This window comes from Macroventuria anomochaeta, assembly GCF_010093625.1.
Source record: "Macroventuria anomochaeta strain CBS 525.71 unplaced genomic scaffold BU25scaffold_1, whole genome shotgun sequence".
NCBI lineage: Eukaryota > Fungi > Ascomycota > Dothideomycetes > Pleosporales > Didymellaceae > Macroventuria > Macroventuria anomochaeta.
In genome coordinates, this window is record NW_022985362.1 from 1,186,278 (window position 1) to 1,203,489 (window position 17,212).

At 53.9% G+C, this 17,212-nt stretch overlaps 9 protein-coding genes across 9 annotated transcripts; 4 read left to right on the top strand and 5 right to left on the bottom strand.

Moving 5' to 3' along the window:
- The first annotated feature begins 37 nt into the window (after positions 1 to 37).
- Positions 38 to 1,680, top strand: BU25DRAFT_381107 (CRAL/TRIO domain-containing protein). Its single transcript, XM_033699650.1, has 2 exons — positions 38 to 1,046; positions 1,100 to 1,680. Exons 1-2 carry the CDS (start codon positions 202 to 204, stop codon positions 1,533 to 1,535), a joined length of 1,281 nt encoding a protein of 426 aa, XP_033567781.1. The 5' UTR covers positions 38 to 201; the 3' UTR covers positions 1,536 to 1,680.
- A 230-nt stretch (positions 1,681 to 1,910) lies between these two features.
- On the bottom strand, positions 1,911 to 2,691 carry BU25DRAFT_329067 (tRNA-specific adenosine deaminase subunit TAD2; the record flags this gene model as incomplete). The annotated part of the gene is made up of 3 exons (XM_033699562.1): positions 1,911 to 2,193; positions 2,245 to 2,558; positions 2,635 to 2,691. 3 exons carry the CDS (start codon positions 2,689 to 2,691, stop codon positions 1,911 to 1,913), a joined length of 654 nt encoding a protein of 217 aa, XP_033567782.1.
- Positions 2,692 to 3,012: 321 nt separating this feature from the next.
- On the top strand, positions 3,013 to 4,471 carry BU25DRAFT_405458 (Golgi apparatus membrane protein TVP18). Its single transcript, XM_033699790.1, has 4 exons — positions 3,013 to 3,328; positions 3,384 to 3,399; positions 3,578 to 3,670; positions 3,724 to 4,471. Exons 1-4 carry the CDS (start codon positions 3,292 to 3,294, stop codon positions 4,022 to 4,024), a joined length of 447 nt encoding a protein of 148 aa, XP_033567783.1. The 5' UTR covers positions 3,013 to 3,291; the 3' UTR covers positions 4,025 to 4,471.
- Positions 4,472 to 5,124: 653 nt separating this feature from the next.
- On the top strand, positions 5,125 to 8,778 carry BU25DRAFT_405459 (uncharacterized protein). Its single transcript, XM_033699791.1, has 3 exons — positions 5,125 to 5,203; positions 5,458 to 6,465; positions 6,520 to 8,778. Exons 2-3 carry the CDS (start codon positions 5,514 to 5,516, stop codon positions 8,643 to 8,645), a joined length of 3,078 nt encoding a protein of 1,025 aa, XP_033567784.1. The 5' UTR covers positions 5,125 to 5,203; positions 5,458 to 5,513; the 3' UTR covers positions 8,646 to 8,778.
- Positions 8,779 to 9,224: 446 nt separating this feature from the next.
- Positions 9,225 to 9,741, bottom strand: BU25DRAFT_9015 (uncharacterized protein). Its single transcript, XM_033700236.1, has one exon. It carries the CDS (start codon positions 9,641 to 9,643, stop codon positions 9,302 to 9,304), a length of 342 nt encoding a protein of 113 aa, XP_033567785.1. The 5' UTR covers positions 9,644 to 9,741; the 3' UTR covers positions 9,225 to 9,301.
- On the top strand, positions 9,742 to 11,341 carry BU25DRAFT_9016 (uncharacterized protein). The gene has a single exon (XM_033700237.1). The coding sequence runs from the start codon at positions 9,840 to 9,842 to the stop codon at positions 11,313 to 11,315; it is 1,476 nt and encodes a 491-aa protein (XP_033567786.1). The 5' UTR covers positions 9,742 to 9,839; the 3' UTR covers positions 11,316 to 11,341.
- An 858-nt stretch (positions 11,342 to 12,199) lies between these two features.
- BU25DRAFT_464735 (uncharacterized protein) lies at positions 12,200 to 12,955 on the bottom strand (the record flags this gene model as incomplete). Its single annotated transcript, XM_033700131.1, has 2 exons — positions 12,200 to 12,726; positions 12,853 to 12,955. The coding sequence occupies 2 exons, from the start codon at positions 12,953 to 12,955 to the stop codon at positions 12,239 to 12,241; spliced, it is 591 nt and encodes a 196-aa protein (XP_033567787.1). The 3' UTR covers positions 12,200 to 12,238.
- Positions 12,956 to 14,331: 1,376 nt separating this feature from the next.
- BU25DRAFT_405462 (Mgm101p-domain-containing protein) lies at positions 14,332 to 15,492 on the bottom strand. The gene is made up of 2 exons (XM_033699792.1): positions 14,836 to 15,492; positions 14,332 to 14,774 (listed from the first exon to the last, which is right to left on the bottom strand). Exons 1-2 carry the CDS (start codon positions 15,450 to 15,452, stop codon positions 14,498 to 14,500), a joined length of 894 nt encoding a protein of 297 aa, XP_033567788.1. The 5' UTR covers positions 15,453 to 15,492; the 3' UTR covers positions 14,332 to 14,497.
- A 29-nt stretch (positions 15,493 to 15,521) lies between these two features.
- On the bottom strand, positions 15,522 to 17,104 carry BU25DRAFT_405463 (uncharacterized protein). The gene is made up of 2 exons (XM_033699793.1): positions 16,869 to 17,104; positions 15,522 to 16,721 (listed from the first exon to the last, which is right to left on the bottom strand). The coding sequence occupies exons 1-2, from the start codon at positions 16,895 to 16,897 to the stop codon at positions 15,734 to 15,736; spliced, it is 1,017 nt and encodes a 338-aa protein (XP_033567789.1). The 5' UTR covers positions 16,898 to 17,104; the 3' UTR covers positions 15,522 to 15,733.
- Between the last annotated feature and the right edge of the window lie 108 nt (positions 17,105 to 17,212).

Consider the following 17,212-nt stretch of genomic DNA (forward strand, 5'->3'; position numbering starts at 1 on the left):
AGCTTGGAAGTTCATGAAGAACATGATGCTCACAGAAGTCAAATTGGCCATGACCTGGCAGCAGGGTCCCACGTGATGGCGTGGCATGGATGATCGGCGCTACTGCGCGGTCACCGACAGTTCTGAAACATTTCGCAGCCCTATCACGCAACTTTACAACAAACATCTATACCGCATCCACAGTCGTTCGACAACTCCAACATGGCAGAGAACACCAAGCCAGCTCCCCCAGCCGAAGGTGCCGGTGCTCCTCTTGGTGACTCCACAGAGAAGCAGGATGAGTCCATCGCACCTCAGTCCACGGAGTCTGCAGAGAAAGGTCTCGAGGCCAACACCGAGAAGAAAGAGATTGACGATGTAGTCAGTGGCACAGCTGGACTTGCCCTTGACGAGAAGAAGGCCGAGGAGCCCATGCCACCCGTTGCTCCCCAACCTGCAATCGGCGTCGAGAGTGTTCCCACAGAAGCATCTCAGAAAGCCTCGGACGCGGTACCCGTTACTGCAACAGGCCCCAGTACCGTGCCTACGGCCGGTGACAGTGGTACTGCTGCCGGGGCTGCCGGTGTTGCTCCTGGTGTTGCCACTACTGCCACCGGTGCTGTCGCTGATGCTCCCACCGGAGCTGCCACTGGCGCTGCTACTGGTACCTCTTCCTGGCCCGAAACCGCCGCTGACCACCCCCTGACCAAGTTCTACGAGACCTTCGAAGAGCTCGTCCAGCAGTCCGGCCACGACGAGGTCTACGGCGTCAAGCTGACCAAGTCCGACGAGTTCCACACCAAGCTCATCCTTCAGAAGTTCCTGCGCGCCAACGCAAACGACCTCGACAAGGCCAAGCAGCAGCTCCTCGAGGCGCTGAAGTGGAGGAAGGAGTTTGATCCGACCAAGGCAGCAGGCGAGAGCTTCGACAAGACGAAGTTCGATGGTCTGGGCTACATCATCGAGGTGGACGGCGTGCCAGAGAGCGCGAACAAGAAGGACATTGTCACATTCAACATCTACGGTGCCGTCAAGGACAACAAGGCTACTTTCGGCGACCTCGATGCGTAGGTCAATCCCAACACCAACTCTCGAAACCTTCACTAACAAGACACTACAGCTTCCTCCGCTGGCGCGTCGGCCTAATGGAAAAGTCGATCCAAAAGCTCAACCTCTCGTCCGCCACAAAGCCCATCCCCAACTACAACGAAGGCCCCGACCCGTACCAGGGCTTCCAAGTGCACGACTACCTGCAAGTCTCGTTCCTGCGCCAGGACCCGCTCGTCAAGGCCGCGACCAAGAAGACGATCGAAGTGCTCGGCCGATACTACCCCGAGACCCTGTCGCGCAAGTTCTTCGTCAACGTGCCTGTCGTCATGGGCTGGCTGTTCAACGCAACCAAGCTCTTCATTGCTAAAGAGACGGTCAAGAAGTTCACTGTGCTTAGCTATGGTAATCAATTGGCTACTGAGCTGGGTCAGAGCATTCCCATAGAGTATGGTGGTACTCAGGGTGCGCTCAGCGAGGTTGGCGAGGGCATGCAATTTGCAGCCTGAAACGAACTCGTCTGAAACAGACGTTGTTGAGGAAGGGGAAGCAAGTAATGGCAGGGGTTTGCGTCGCCAATGTACGGCGATTTGATGCGCAGAAAGTTCAGCGAAAAGCTTTGATAGCCTTCATATACCCAATCAGATGTTCGTTAACAATGGTTTTGTCGCGCCTGCACACATATTATGCCACGACAAGGTCATGAAAACCAAGCCACGAATAATATGATCGCGGTAATATGCATGTAAATGTAATGTACACCACGAGTGGGGATCTATGATGCTGAGTTGATGCTGGGTATCTCTATATGTTTCTCGTGCCCCTTCTCCTTGTACACCTCCATCTCAAGCTGGGCTCGTAGCACGTGGTGTAAGGACGCCCGTTCAGTGCGCAGCTCCGGCAGTGAGTCCAGGGATATGAGGGACAGCAACGAGCGGAGTGGCATTAACTGGCTTCGACAAGACAGGCGTAGACAGAGCAGGTGATGGCGTCGACTTCGGGGCGTGGATGTCCATGGGCAGAATCTCGGTCTTGAGCTCCCTGGTTTTCTTCTGCTTTGGCTCTGGCGCTTTCTCGTTCTCCTGGACGTAAAACTTTCTGAGCAGCATGATGGCTTCCTCCCTGAAGATGCCCCCGGTGACTGGGTACGGCTTGTCGACACTTGGGCTACAGTGCGTCAGTAAACTGTGTGTATATTTTGAGGTCCCGGTGGCTTACTCTGAATGCATGTTCAGGACACCACCAGTGCCGCCGAAACGCTCATTCCAGCAGCCAAAGTAGACTGCTCGAATACCGTACTGACGAAGCATAGAGGCGCACATGACGCATGGCTCGACGGTGACATAAAGGTCAGTCTCGTTGAGAATGCTGATGGGCGCCTTGGACAAGATGCCTGCGATGGCAACGAACTCGGCGTGTCTAGTACCGTTGAGAGTGCGGTTGGTCTCGTTCATCCCCCGGCCGATGATCTCGCCGTCCTTTACGAAGACGCAACCGACAGGCGTCTCATCACTGGTCAGTGCAAGTTCGGCCTGTTGCACGTGATTGGTCAGTTGTATGTTGCGAGATGGTGCAGCAGAGGTGCAGCAGAAGCGCGAAGTGACTCACCATGCCAATAGCTTCCCGCATGAAGCGTTCATGATACGCTCGGTCGTCGGTGCTCATGTCTTCTGCTACGAAGTCTGTAGTCGAGCTTTGGCTGGGCTTTTCACTCTCAGACTGCTGTTTGGCAATATTTGCAGGCGATGGGCGTCGTGCACTCAGGTAGTAGAGCGCAAGGCCCAGAGCGCCAGAGGCGACCACAGCAGTCATCCATGGCTCCTGCCGCGCTCTGGTGAACATGAAGAAAGGCCGTCCAAAACAGTTTTCCCAAAAGGTGAGGTGCTGTCGGTGAACTGCAGATGGCAGCTCCGACCAGGACCGTTTCGGCAAGGGTCGCTACTGACGTGGAACTTCTGGAGAAGCCGACTGCTCATTACGAACGATCAACAGCACCGCCACAACGCTCGCAATTATACAGAATAACGCAGGTCTTCGTCTGCATAGCCCGGTCCTTACGCAACGCGAGTCGTACGCTTTTGCCTGTGCCCGAGCCCCAGCATCCGCAATCCCGACAGCCAAGTCGCCTGATATACTAGCCCGAGAGCTGTCCTCAGCTTGTGCAGTCAACAAAGCTACTGGCAACGAGCTGCGAGACCTCCACTACTACTTTTGCGCGCGCATCACGACTAGTCACGAAGCTTCTAAGAACACCGAATCGCAGACATGACACTTGCTGAGGAGTTCAAGTCGAGGAATTTCAGTAAGACACCTTGTCGATGGAGGCGATCGAGCTGTTGCTGACTGTCTGCCTACAGGTATCTACGGTCAATGGTTAGTCGGCTCCTCCCACCCACAGTGTCCTCAGAACATACCATGAGATCCATCTGCTACAATGCGACCGAAAGCCCACGAAAGATATTGCTATTGTATCTGCTGCACAACAACGGACAAGAGATGAATAGGCTTCATCATTGGAACTGCCTCACACATAACACTAACTTGCGAATAGGACCGGAGTGCTGTGCATCTTCCTCTGCTTTGCGCTTGGAATCGCGAACATCTTCCACCCGACCTTTGTCATTGCGTTTAGCATTGTATGCTTGTAGGTCTCCCAGCGTGCCAATGCGCCTCACACAGCACTGACCGGGCTCGCAGAGTCTCTGCATTCATCATCGTGTTCATCGAAATCCCGTTACTCCTCCGTATCTGCCCAACGTCCGCGAAGTTCGATGGCTTCATCCGCAAGTTCGAGACGAACTACATGCGCGCTGCAATCTACTTCGTACTGAGCGCTATCCAGTGGATCAGCATCTGGCCTCAGGCTACAAGCTTGATCGTCGCCGCCATCTTCCTGCTGATCGCCTCGATCTTCTACGCGCTCGCTGGTTTCAAGGGCCAGGCGTTCCAGGGCAGCAAGACGCTTGGTGGACAGGGTGTGGCTCAGATGATCATCTAAGAACTATACACCACGTACGACACAGTGTAGTATGGAGAGTCAGAACCTCACAATGGATGCGAGGACCAGTACAGCTGTCGATCGAAGATACAGTTGGGCAAGTTGGAGAGGAACAGGCGCCACACAGAGTCCATAGAGATTACTTTGGGGCGTCGATGGAAGTCAGAGGCTGGGTTGTGTACCACCATTTGATACCAGGGCGTTATCTGGGTTTGATATGTAGCATTTGATGTGATGAGACTATCATGAGAATGATTGATTCTGTTCAACGATTGGGAAGCTCATGCCTTTCACATTGTGGGGCATCTACGTAACTGTCTGGCTGGCTGGCCGGAGCTACTCAGGGCCCACAGGTGACGGCATAGCAACGGTTTCTAGCTGCCACTGACAGTGCCGAATCGACGTCGAGCCCAAACGTTCAAACGGACGTAAGCTATTCTGGGAGAGGTGATGGTATGATAGCTGTCGTGTCGATGTTAATAAGAATCATTGAAACTCTGCTTTGATTCAAAAGACTGCTTCTGTTGTTGTGTCACGGGATCTGCCAGGAACGAGACTCCAGCTGATCGAATCGTGGGGAAGAAGGCTAAGGTCCTTATCAGCTTAGTCGAGTGAGGCGTACCCTGCAGCATCGAAGAATCCGCGCACCGGCGTTGACAATTTAAAAAAGAAAAAAGTGAAGACGGTCACGAAGTCTGCTTCGTTGTACGTGCTGGCACACCGTGCACAACGCTTGCAATGTGCTGATGATCTCGACAACGTGCTTGTGACAGCCTCCAAACGCTCGTGTGCAAAGACGCTAGTGGCTGGGTGCACATCACACAGTGGGACTGGAGGTAGGATCAATGGTAATACACCATGCGGCATTGGTGCAATGTAGCTCGAGTATGCCTTTCAAGACTGTCGCAGATGGGATTTGCAAGATTTCTGTCTGCGTACGGCGGGTAAAGGCAAGATGACTGGCATTCAGGTTTTGAGGGTTGATCGTGGCTGCATGCTGGTATGGCGTACCCTGGCGTCACTTGCATGAGCAAATGCGGGCCCAGCTCTTGACGACGATACATAAACGCACCGCCCCAGCCTTTGCCTGTCTGAGCCATTTGCGCTTTGTTCAGCTTCACTACTCCAGCAGCTTTTTCCTTACTTTCATACATATTTGACGCTGCAATTGCGAGCTCGGTGAGTACCTGTCCTCGATCCTGCTGTCCTGCCTACTCGGCTTCCCGCCGACTCCGATTACGGCGCTGCTCATTGGCCTGCATCCGCTATCAATTGACGCATGACAGCTGCTGGGCGACCCTGGCAGTTTCTGAGTGCAGCTTGCGGTGTTGACGATCAATGCTTTGTGCTTGGCCGAGGGCAGCAAGCAGCTTATGTCACGCCTAGCGTTTCGAGCGTTTGACGGTCAGAGTGCGTCACTAACGGCGGCTCAGTTCACCACTACTCCGCACCACACTACCATATACTACCCGGCAACAAGATATACACAATGAGCAATCCCCCATCGATACCTCCCCGCCCGGCTCGGGCTCAGAACAGCTCTGCACCCGCGCCAGCAAGCTCCCTCGATCTCCCCAAGGTCCCTCCCCGCCCAAAGGGCCGCATCGAGCGCTCCCAGTCTCCGCACAGATTCGACCGCTCGCCGCTCAATGACCCAACATACGCACATGGCGGTCCTCCTAAGGACAACCGCCGCCTGAGCACTGAGGTGCCCTCTCGCCCACCGAGCGTCTCGCTTCCCTCGATTGGCCAGGAGGGTAGCGAATATGCCAGCTTTGAAGACCTCTCGAAGACCCTCACTAACGAGAGCCGCGGATCTGTTCAGCAGTCATCCATAGCTACCGACCTGCCTCTGCACGCTCCTACGGCCTCGGTACCGGGCTCGACGGCGAAGCGTAACATCCAAGCTGTAACACACACTGATTCGAATCAGGCAGCCGCAGCGGGCTTTGGCAAGCTGGCACCGGAAGACAATGCTGGACAGGGCACGAAGACTGATCGTTCTGGTAGTTCCATCGGCTCGCGACCTGCCTCGCTTTACAACGACAAGGAGCACCAAGGTATCCCGGAGATCGGTGTCCAGGTACCTATGTTCCGCAATGCTGGAGATGTACAGGCGCCTACGCCCAACCCGTACGAGCAGCAGGGCGGATCCACTGGCGTTGGCTTCCACAACAAACCCGGTGGCCGCCACCATGGACGTACAAAGAGTGGCCGCGAGATCTTCCACGGTCCTCCTGGCAGCTATGGTATGCACGGACACGGAAAGATCTCCAACGACGACTTCGAGAAGAAGTGGTACGAGAAGCATCCAGACGATCTGAAGCGCGAGAAGGCCGGAGAGTATGGACCGCACATCCAGGAGAACAGGAAAGATTATCACTGGCGCGCCGATGATCTCAACAAGGTGGTCCACGGAGCTCCTAAGGATATTGGGTTCGGTACGTTGACAGCGAAGCTTTAAAATCTTGGGATGAGACTGACATGTATCACAGGCACTTCGCGCGAAGCTGTCGGTACACCGGACGAGCAGATTGGATACAGGGCCACCGAAGAATATGCATCGAGAATGGCATCGCCTAGACCCTCATCCTCCGCAAGCCGTCCCACTAGCAAGGCCGCCAATCAAGAATCGTCATTGCGTCATGAGGCTTCGGCGGAACAGCTGGACGACAACGGCGATGTGATTCACATCGACCCCCCTGCTCGCCGGAGCAGCAAGGTTCACGGCGGAGGATACGACCCACCAACAGAGGATCTTGGTCCTCAGGGCGGAAACACAGACGAGAAGGGCGGCTGGGTCACCGAGCATGGATATGGCATTCCAATTCTTGCGTCCGATGAGGTGCAGAAGCATCCCGATGCTGAGTGGAGGCAGCCTGCAGTATCACCCGAGATGGAACGTCGTCACGACGGCGAATACACAGTCAATGAGGATGGTACCCCAGCATACCTGACGAAGCAGCGCACGCACAGCAGGAGCTCAAGCCGAAACAACAGTCTCCAGCAACACCGCGCTATCCCCAGCCCTGCGCACTTTGGAGACAGGAGCGGTACCCCTCTCGAGTCGCACAAGGAATACGAGCCTCTGTTCCCAGAGGACGAGGAAGATAGCAAGAAGCCCAGGACCCTCGCCAGCAAGGTCAAGCGACCTAACCTTGCTCGCCACCAGTTCCCCAGCCAAGATGTTTGGGAGGACACACCCGGCAGTCTGCAGTTAGAGACCACTGTCGATACCCCGCAAGCCGATGAGGAGCCAGAAACTCCAGCAGGTGCGGAGGTCAGTGCCGCCAAGGTTTTCGAGCTACCGGAGACTGAGGAGAAGCGCAAGGATAACATCACTAAGGAAGATCAGCAAAGCTTCCTGTCCGAGCACACCAAGCAGTTCGCTGTCGAGAACAAGCATCTGCGCGGAGTGCGCCCTACCGCACAGAGGTTCCCCAGTCAAGACGTTTGGGAAGATGCGCCTGAACATGGTCATCTCGAGACGACTGTGAGCGGTCCGCAAACCCCAGACACCAACGAGTATGCCCCTGATTCACAGATTGTCGAGAGGCCCATTGTTCCAGCTCGCCCAACTGTACCCGCGCGCCCGCAGAAGGCACAGCAGGAGAGCTCGCCAATCGACAAGAAGGCTCCTATTATCCCCGACCGTCCTAAGCCTCAGGTTCCAACGCGCCCCAGCAAGCCATCGCAGTCCTCGTCGGAGAAGGTCCCGACTGCAGAGCGAGCTGTTGAGAACGATGCTCCTCAGCCAAAAGCTAAGCCTCCAGTTCCTGCCCGCCCGGCTGGTTCTAAGATCGCCGCACTTCAAGCCGGTTTCTTGCAGGATCTGAACAGCAAGCTGGGTCTTGGACCTCAAGCACCAAAGGTCAAGGAGCCAGAGGAGGAGAAAGAAGCCGAGTCTACTCAGCCTTTATCGGACGCTCGCAAGGGCAGGGCTAAGGGTCCTCAGAGGCGTAAACCCGCTGCTTCGCCGACTCCTGCGGCGACTGTCACTGCTGAGGTTGCAGTGCCAAGGGTGAAGCTGGAAATTGCGCCAGTCACCGCTATCTGGAGCTTTGGCGAGGATGGCACTATGGACGTGCCCGCTGCGAGGGTAGCTGCTCAGATTCGGCACACCTTAGATTCTCATAAGCCAGCGGTAACTGAGCCTGAGGTCGAGAAAGAAGCCGAGGTCCCTGGAGGCCCTGAGACTGAAGACATTTCTGAGGTTACCGACGCCCCCAAGGTTACCGAAACCCCTGTCGTCGATACCCTCAAGTCTGTTGTTGCGCCTATGGTTGACGCTGCAAAGTCTGTTGCACCCACAGAAGCGAGCTCGCCATCTGATGAGCCAGCTAAGGACGGGCCCAGCTTACTCACCAAGATCACCGACGCTCTTCCGTCGCTGAAGTCGCAGGAAGAGTCAGTCAAGACTGCACCTGGATCGTCTGAGGCACCTGGTGCCTTCCCTGTACTTGATGAGCAGGGTGAGGCGGAACTAGAGACCAAGACTAGCAAACCGCACGAGATAGAGGCTTTGCCTTCAACCAAGATGGAGTCTTCACCTTCGACTCAGTCGCAAGGAGCTACTGAAGCTGCACCCACTGCTATGAGGGAGTCCATGGCTGATGCGTAGGGTGTTCTCCGCTACTGGAAACGGAGCGACGGGCTTGATGGAAGGTAGAGGATCTCGTGATGGTCATTCATGTTTATGTATGTGCAATAAAACCATTCCTATTCAGCTAGTAATATGCAATATTCGAATCCACAATCGCTTCCTATCATACCTCCGTTGCCGGACATTGGCCGACAACTGCCTTTATCAACTTTTGGTCGGATGACGACGTTATTTATTCCATTATCAACGGAGGGTCGTGACGGATGGAGATCTTCGCCACGAGAGTATCTGCAGGTCCGCATTGTGGGTTACTTACCCTATCATCGCTCCACACTGACATACGGTGGTAGTCAGGGTCTCCAGAACGGCATCCAAAGAGGCAGTTGAGGGACACATTCTCTCAGCCCTTCAATGCCAATTTTACAATGATGCATTTTTTCAAAATGACGATGTTGAATGATGATGTTCATCTCTTCATTTCGGAAGGCCCAGGCCGAACGAACAACGCTACTACTGGTTGTGGCGTTAGTGCCCGCATAGGGCTGAGCCGCACTTCCACGAACGTCCCGCGGCGGACAACCTCACATGCATTCCTTCACCCCATCTTTCGACCCTGAACATGACACTCGCCACGGAGAGGGTGACTCCGCCCATAGAAAAGCCTGTAAGCCGATTTACGGCTGATCCGAGCAGCTCAAGCGCATTGCCAAGCGGATGAATCCCGGTCCAAGAAGTTTTCTCGAAGTTTTTACGTGATTATGTGGATCTCCCAAAGTTACAGTTACCTCGCATCGGCCAACGATTAGCAATGTCGACCCACTCTCTTCATCAAACAACCAGCGTCCCGGGGACAACAAGCTCTGGCGTGTCGTTGTCTTCACCTTGGAGAACCGAGGATAGCCATATCGGGTCCATCCCCCGCATCCTTCGCATGCACTCCGCAATACCAGCAAGACTAGGAGCGCATTAGGCGTGTAGAGAACAAACGGACAAAGATCGAGGCTCGTGAGATGCATTGACGTGAGAAGAGGCGACTTTGCCAGGGTACATTCCGAGACTAGTGGAGATTGCGCGGTTGGGGAAAGAACAGAGGGCCGATTTTAGGAGCACTGAAGGGTTAAAAGACCAAAGCTCGCCGCACTCGGCCACGCTGTACTACCGTCTGACATTAAATCATCTGTCCTTCCATTGAGGATCTCCCAGTTATTCATCATGGGCCTCAATAATCCCCTCCGCAAGAAGGAAGCGCAAGGGTCGCCTGCCCAGAGCGACACTCTACCCTACCCTGGATCTGAGAAATCAGGCTACGACGAAGAGTATGGGCAGAACACCAACATCACAACCGGCTGGACAGGCGATGGCTTCGCTGGCGCCAACGAGTACCCACAGCAACGAGATGGCCTTGGTGGTGAGGAATACAGGACGTTGGGACGCTGGCGCGCTTGTGTGATTTTGATCACCATAGAAGTTGGCATTGGTGTTCTCAGCTTGCCTTCTGCGCTCCAGACGCTTGGTCTCATTCCCGGTATCATTGCTATCCTCGGTTTCGGCTCCCTCACAACCTACTGCGGCTACATCATGGTCCAGTTCTACAGGAGATACCCCATGGTCACCAACTTGGTCGATTGCGCGCTCTACATCGGTGGAAAGCCTTTCGAGTACTTCCTCGGTGTTGCCTTCATCTTCAATCTGGTTCTTATCTGCGCCAGTGCGAACATTACGATGTCGGTCGCGCTCAACACGCTTTCGTCTCACGCCATCTGCACGGTTGCTTTTATGGCCATTCCCCACATCGCCTGTTGGTTGCTGTGCTTACCACGGAAGCTTACGTTTGCGGCTGCCATGAGCTGGATTTGCACGATCTCCATTGTTGCCGCGGTTCTCATCGTCATGGTCGCCCTCGGTGTCGCAGGACCAAAAGCGCCCCCGGGCTTCGACGTCAAGATCACCCTCGTCGGCAAGCCAACTTTCGTTGAAACCGTCAACGCCCTCCTTAACATCGCCTTCGCATTCGCCGGCAACCAGTCCTTCATGTCCGTCATGGCCGAAATGCGCAACCCGCAGAAAGAGTTCCCGCCCGCGCTCTTCATGCAGAAATCCTTCGAGGTCGTCATCTACATTGTCGTCGCATGCGTCATCTACGGCCTCGCCGGCGACGCCGTCACATCCCCAGCGCTCGGCTCCGCACCTACCATCCCAGCCAAGATCGCCTACGGTATCCTCATCCCCTCTGTCCTCGGCACAGGCCTCGTAATCGGTATCACGGCAATCAAATACATGTACATCGCCATCATGCGCAAAGTCAAGCCCGACCAGGTCAACGTGCACAACGGCTTCACATGGACACTTTGGGTCGGGCTGGGCACACTATTCTGGATTGTCTCGTTCGTCATCTCGAACGCGATCCCTATTTTCTCGTCTATTCTGAACATCAGCTCTGCGATCTTCATCTCGTGGTTCACGTTCGGATTGACAAGTGTTATGTGGCTGCATCTTAACTGGGGTCAGCAGTGGAGCGGGCCGAGGAAGATTGCACTAGCTTGCTTGAACTACGCCATTTTGTTGATGACGCTGTTTTTGAATGTTGGAGGTCTTTACACGTCTTTGAAGGCACTCATTGATATCTTCAATGATCCTAACTCGACGCTGAACGGGCCGTTTACGTGTGCGGATAATAGTATCTTTTAGGTAGCCTTTATTGGCATAACAGCGATTGCATTTTTACATCGTTCACACGTACCTTGTCTGCATGGCTTGAACGTTTGTCATGGGCCGTTGAACCCTATAACTGACAGACTCACCACACATCCTTTCTCTTCGTCATTTGACCACCTGACAACATTTCGAAAGATCAATTCCAAAATACAGTATACGTCTATTGATGTCTGCCAGTATCGAAGACACTGCGATGCACACAAATGTGCCTTCTGGCAGAGCTTGGCCATCTATAAAGTCCTACATCATTCAACCCAGTTCCAAAACCCCCAGGCAAACTATCAAAATCTCAAAAGCGAATGATGGCTTCCATCATACAGAGAAGTTCTTCCTGTGCTGCGTTCGGAAATTCAAATGCTACCAGACCGAAGTCTGTGGGTGCAAGGTTGCCTCGTTGCTCAGAGTGCACAGAGTTAGACAGTAGCATACTTTACTTTGTGTTCACTCTGGCATTCTTGGTTGCAATGTGAGAGCCAAAGGCCTGTATAAAGGAACAGTGAATCCAAAAGACACGTCTCTGTCTGTGCGGTCTTCCAAAATGTCGTACCCGTTGTTACATGCTTCGATATTCATTCAATTGAAGTATATGGCTTGCCAACATAAGTCTCTTCCACAGTGAGTGCTGTGCAGAGAACTAGTATTCAAAGTCGAGCTTTGGGAAATGCATGGCTCGGAGAAGTGGAAGGCGGTCGCACTTGTGCGGAAAGAGCGATGTTCTCCTTGATCCCTCCTATCGATTTTCTTTGTCAACGATGATGCTAGCACATTCCCAGATCGAAAGGACGATCCGTGTACACCTAGCACGCCCCGAATGATCTTTATTGTCGGACATGTAAGCTAGGCCATATATAGTTTTCGGCCACCCCACCATAACGCGTTACTCTGTCTTTGGCGCTCTATACTATCAACGCCAATGCAGACGTTGTGGTGTGCCACGAATGATGGCGCACAATTTTGATAGCGGCTCGCCGTTCTTTGCAGCTTCCCAGATCTAGAGCATCCATAAACATGGTGATGTTGATAGTCGACCGAACAACGTGTCGCTTGAACATGATTTGCAACTCCCTGGCTGTCCATGCCCAGCCTGATCTGGTGGACTTTTGTCTTTGCTGCCACTCTTTGAAAGCATCATCATTGATAGACCCATGGCTTCTTAACAGCTGGTGAAGCGTCGGACGGAAGATACCTTCCAGCTTGGTCTCCATCGAAGCGCCTCGTGAGATAAAGAAGAAAGCGACGACAGCTTCATCTGTACTGACGCTGTCTCCAGCGAGTTCGTGTGCTCTTTTCGTTGCTGTCGATTTCCCGGATCCGGGCTTACCGCGAACCATCAACTCCAGCCCCACCGTGCCATTTCTGGTAATAACTGTGGTTGAGCGGCCATCTGTATGTATTGTCTTGTATATAATCGCCGTCATAATATCGGTAGTTCATCTCAGGATAGGACAGCGATATCAAAAAATCTGGCGATGATTAGAAGTTACCTCCGCGTCTCGCAGGTTACGCTTACTTTCAAGGTTCATTACGTCTCGTCCAGGCGTCTCTTGAGAGGGACTGCTCGGTACCACAACACTTTTCACATTGAGATTCTGCGGTCTTGATTGCTTTTGCATCTCTTCTTTCAACCGGTTGGCCGCATACTCTTCCCATTCTCCGTATTTGAGTGTTAGGAATACCCCAAAAATCCCGAGCAAGCAGTACACTCTGTCTTCCTTCAGCGTTGTTGTACAATGGGCCGCTCAGCTGAAGCACCCCTCGACACTGAATCCGGTGATATCTCTTTGTCCTCTTAAAACTCCGGCAGGGAGCTTGATGGTCCCATGAATCTCTTGCATCAACGATGCCTGAGTGCCTAAATACTGGCCCTGCTGAGAGAAGAACTCGACACTGACAGGTGCCAACAGTTCCTGCAACGTCCATCCTCGCGTAAACCATCGACTATTTTGAAAGGCATCCGCCCACGCCACCTGCAGAGTTTCGGTGGTTGTGACATCATCCGGCACAGAGACATCTGTCGGGTATACATAACACTTGGATGCACGCTGATACCAGCGGAACTTGAATTTATGGCTGTGCTGAGCTCCTCGCTTATAGACTTGTCGATGCAGCAGGTATCGACCCAGAAGTACCTGAAGTTATCTGCTACAGCTCGTTCGCTACAGAACCAAATCTTCATGTATCCGGTCTTGTCTCGCCTTCACCAGCCACCAGCTCATGGTACGTGACTTCTTGACCCGCGGTCCGGGTGTGCAACAGGATGGCGTACGGAGGGGGCTCGTCATTGACGTGAGATACAAGTGTAAAGTCACCGCTCGGTAAGCGCTTCAGCAGACGCATGGCAGCGGTTGCTTGCCCCTTCCAACGGAAGGCGACTCGAACAAAGAAGTCGTCCGAGCCAGTCGCAAAGTCATGAGTGATGGTGAGTAACGAAATTTGTAGAGGAGTCTTATATGTATCTGGGCCTGCTCAAGATCTGTCCGTGGACGTAGGACACACCGTGCAGGGTCCATGTGTATTTGAGGCTGTTTATTTCGTGCTCAGCCCACTGTCGACCGTTCACAGGGAAAACGAATGGCTGTTCATGGTAGATATTTCATGCTGAAACATTGTAGACCGGTCCAACCCGAAGGCCGTCGTAAGAAAGACGCCATTGGAACCAAACTGAGCATTCATGTCCGGATACCATTTGAAGGACTCCGAGGTAGGAATTTGGTGACCGACAATCATGGTGGTGCAAAAGGCAAGACTGGAAGTAGCAGCTGCCGGAGTGGACTCAGTTGTCAAGGACGCGCCTTCAGCCACCATCCCAGCCCTTGATACAGGCAAAATCCTTTACTGGTCAGGCTAGGTGCAACCTCGACTGTTGTGGCTGGCGCCTTATGTGAGACGCTGCAGAGGCAGCAATAGTTCACAGCAAAAGTCGTAGAGCACGGTAGCGTTCCTGAGACAGGCGTAACGCACGCTGTATGCTGGGTTCAAGTCAGGTCTGCTTCAGTTAATTACCGTTGATAATCCTACTACTTGGCGTGCACTTACAGCTCCATATGTTACAGTATATATACAAGTCGTTCGCTCAATCCAAAATGCCTGGCTATGCATAACCATTCCGTGCCTTTATCATCTATCGCTCTTTCATAGTGTGACACCCAACCCATCTATGCGCCCATCTTACTCTCCCTGAATGGGTACTTGACAGTATCATCCTTCCTAATCACAATCTTCCTCTTCTTCTTAGTCGCCTGATGCTCGACCCAAACCTCCTTTGTGTACTTGTTGTTGAACTCGCGAATAAACCTTGGATCCCACAGCTCACTCGCAATGCCCAAATCTTTACAGCAGCGCATCAGGGCGTTAGATTTGCACCCCTCAGTCGCCGTAGGGATACCGTCTGGCTCGAAGTACTGCTGCTCGCCGCGGGCTATCGAGACCAACCTGTATCCAGCCTGTCAGCATTGCATCAAACAACTCGTGGTACGATAGCGCATAGACATACCGGCCCTGAACAACCATCCCATACTCCCTCGTAACTAACTTCCCAGTAACAATACTCTCCCCCCTTGGCGCCAATCCCCAACCCCCCGGCCCGAACGCTTTGTTCAATATCCGCCTATACTTGATCTCCGGCAGATACAGTATCCCATCAGGCTTAACCTCCACATCATTGCCGTCCACAGGCGCAAGCAGCGTGTCAGCCTGCTCTTTGGAGAACGACACGCTGCCTAGCCCGTGGTAGGAGCGCGTCCAGTCATGTGCTGCGACGCCTTCGATTTCGGAGGGCGCGTCGGATAGGCCGTCGGTCAGGGAGCGCTGCCCCGTGGTGGCGGCGGCGGCGGTGGTGTTGCGAGTTGTGGGCACGGGGGGTTCTTTGGCGGGGAAGGAGGGCGTTACTGTTCTTTGTGCGGCTGGGGCTGCGGACTTGTAGGCTGAGGCGGACGTGGTGGCGGGCTTTGCGGCGGCGGTGGTGGTGGTGGTGGTCGACGTTGCTTGGGCTTTTGGTGTGCTGGCGAAGGCGGCGCTGATGCGGGATGAGGAGAAGCTGCGGGATGATGGGCGCGATGAGCTGGTGAGCAGCCGGATGGCACCTCTTCTGGCGGCTGTTGCTGCCATCATGTCGAGATGTGAATGTCGTGGGGAGTGATGTAACGCACAGACACGCTTGTGAAAGATGCAGAACGCCATCGCGGCGCGTAGTCACGATTCAGTTCGAGGGCACGGGCCACAATGACGAAGGTTGCACAGTTGTGTTGATGGATTCATACTTGACTGCCGAATATTCATTTGTGTTATGCAGCCTGGTGACTCTGAGAGATCCAGTCTCTACTGTTTTCAGTCATGCTAAAACGCCGTTGAATACACAATCATTAGAAGGACTTCCTCCAAGGATTCGTTCCCTAGCGATCCCCGAGGTCAAATCCGGTTGCGCGTGCTCTCCTCGAATCGGCAGGCTCTTTGCCGTATGCCAGAGGGTCATCAAGGTCCACGCGATCTGCCGGTGGCTGTGGACGCTGCCAGTTCCAAGGCATCCAGCCGCTGCTTGTTCGCCTGCCTAGTGGTGGGGGTGTAGTTGGGTACGGAGGACGCGGGCTGGCTTCGTCGCGCTCGATGCGGTCGAACTCGGACTCGCTCCTGTTCCTTGAGATGCCGGTTGGTGTTCTGCTACCCTCGTGGTACCTGTTGCCGCTCGACTGCTGTGAACGGATGTTCTCCTGCTCGCGATCGAATGCCTGAAGGAGCGTCTCGAGACGCTGACGCTGCGAGGTCACGTAGTTGAGTCTGTCGTCATTATTGCGAATGCTTTCTGGAACGAGGTTCGCGTTGCGGCTGAGCTCCGCAGCTTGGCCACTCTGGTTGCCGGCGTACAGAGCGCTTGCTCCGCTCAGCGCCTGGTTGACGAGTCCGTACAAGTCGTTGCTTCCCCTAGCAGCTGGCATCTGGAATCTGCTCATCAAGTTCTGTGCATATGTCTGCCCTGCAGGCCTAGGCGACTCAGGCTTTGCAGGTGCCAAGCCCAGGACATTAACCTTGACCCATTCGATAGCCATACCCAAGTATGCCAGTCCTGCAGCCTTCCCACGATCATGGCTCTCGCTTATGAAGTGATCAATCTCGCGCTCGTGCTGATACAAGAATGGCTCGATGTACTCTTGGTATGCGAATGAAGCGCCCTGCGAGCCGGGCATGATCAGGTACAGGTGGATGAAGAAGCGGATCCACGAGTAGAAGGGGATCCAGCTGAGGATGAAGTCGAAGACATTCTCAACAGTGGTGAGGATCGAGAGAACGACGAAGTAAATCAACCAGGGTGCGAGCAGCGCTGGATCAGAGGTGTGGAGGGCTTTGTAGGATGCGAATATGGGGAAAAGAACGGTGGTTGCGACACTGTTGTAATGTCAGCTAGCTGCAGGATGTTGTGAAAGCATTTCTGCGGTAATCGGAGTTTTGGCAGCTGTAGTGGAGCTCGCGATAGGCAATCACTCGCTGAAGCATGCTGGAGTTTGTGATATTGCGGGGGCGCGGGGCGCTTACGTCAAGCCGTCTGCGATGAAGCTGAACATCTTCTCACCAGCTTCAGATGTGCTTGTTATGAGGTGGAAGAGGGTAAAGATAGTCCCTTCGGACAGAAGTTGAAAGTTTGAGGCTGAGGTCGGGTACACGGCGGGAGGGTGGAGCAAGCTACCGGAGGTATGATGTCGGCGTCAGCTCATGCGGTCAACCACGGCGCGCTACCGCACTTCCGGCGACCTTTGTTCCTTCACTTAAAGACAAAACCTCGTCGTTGACATGTACTTGAACGATGTAGCTCATAAACGATAGTGGTGGTAAGGGAAAATCATCTGCAGCTCAAGCCTGTGACAATGTCTTGTGAGCAG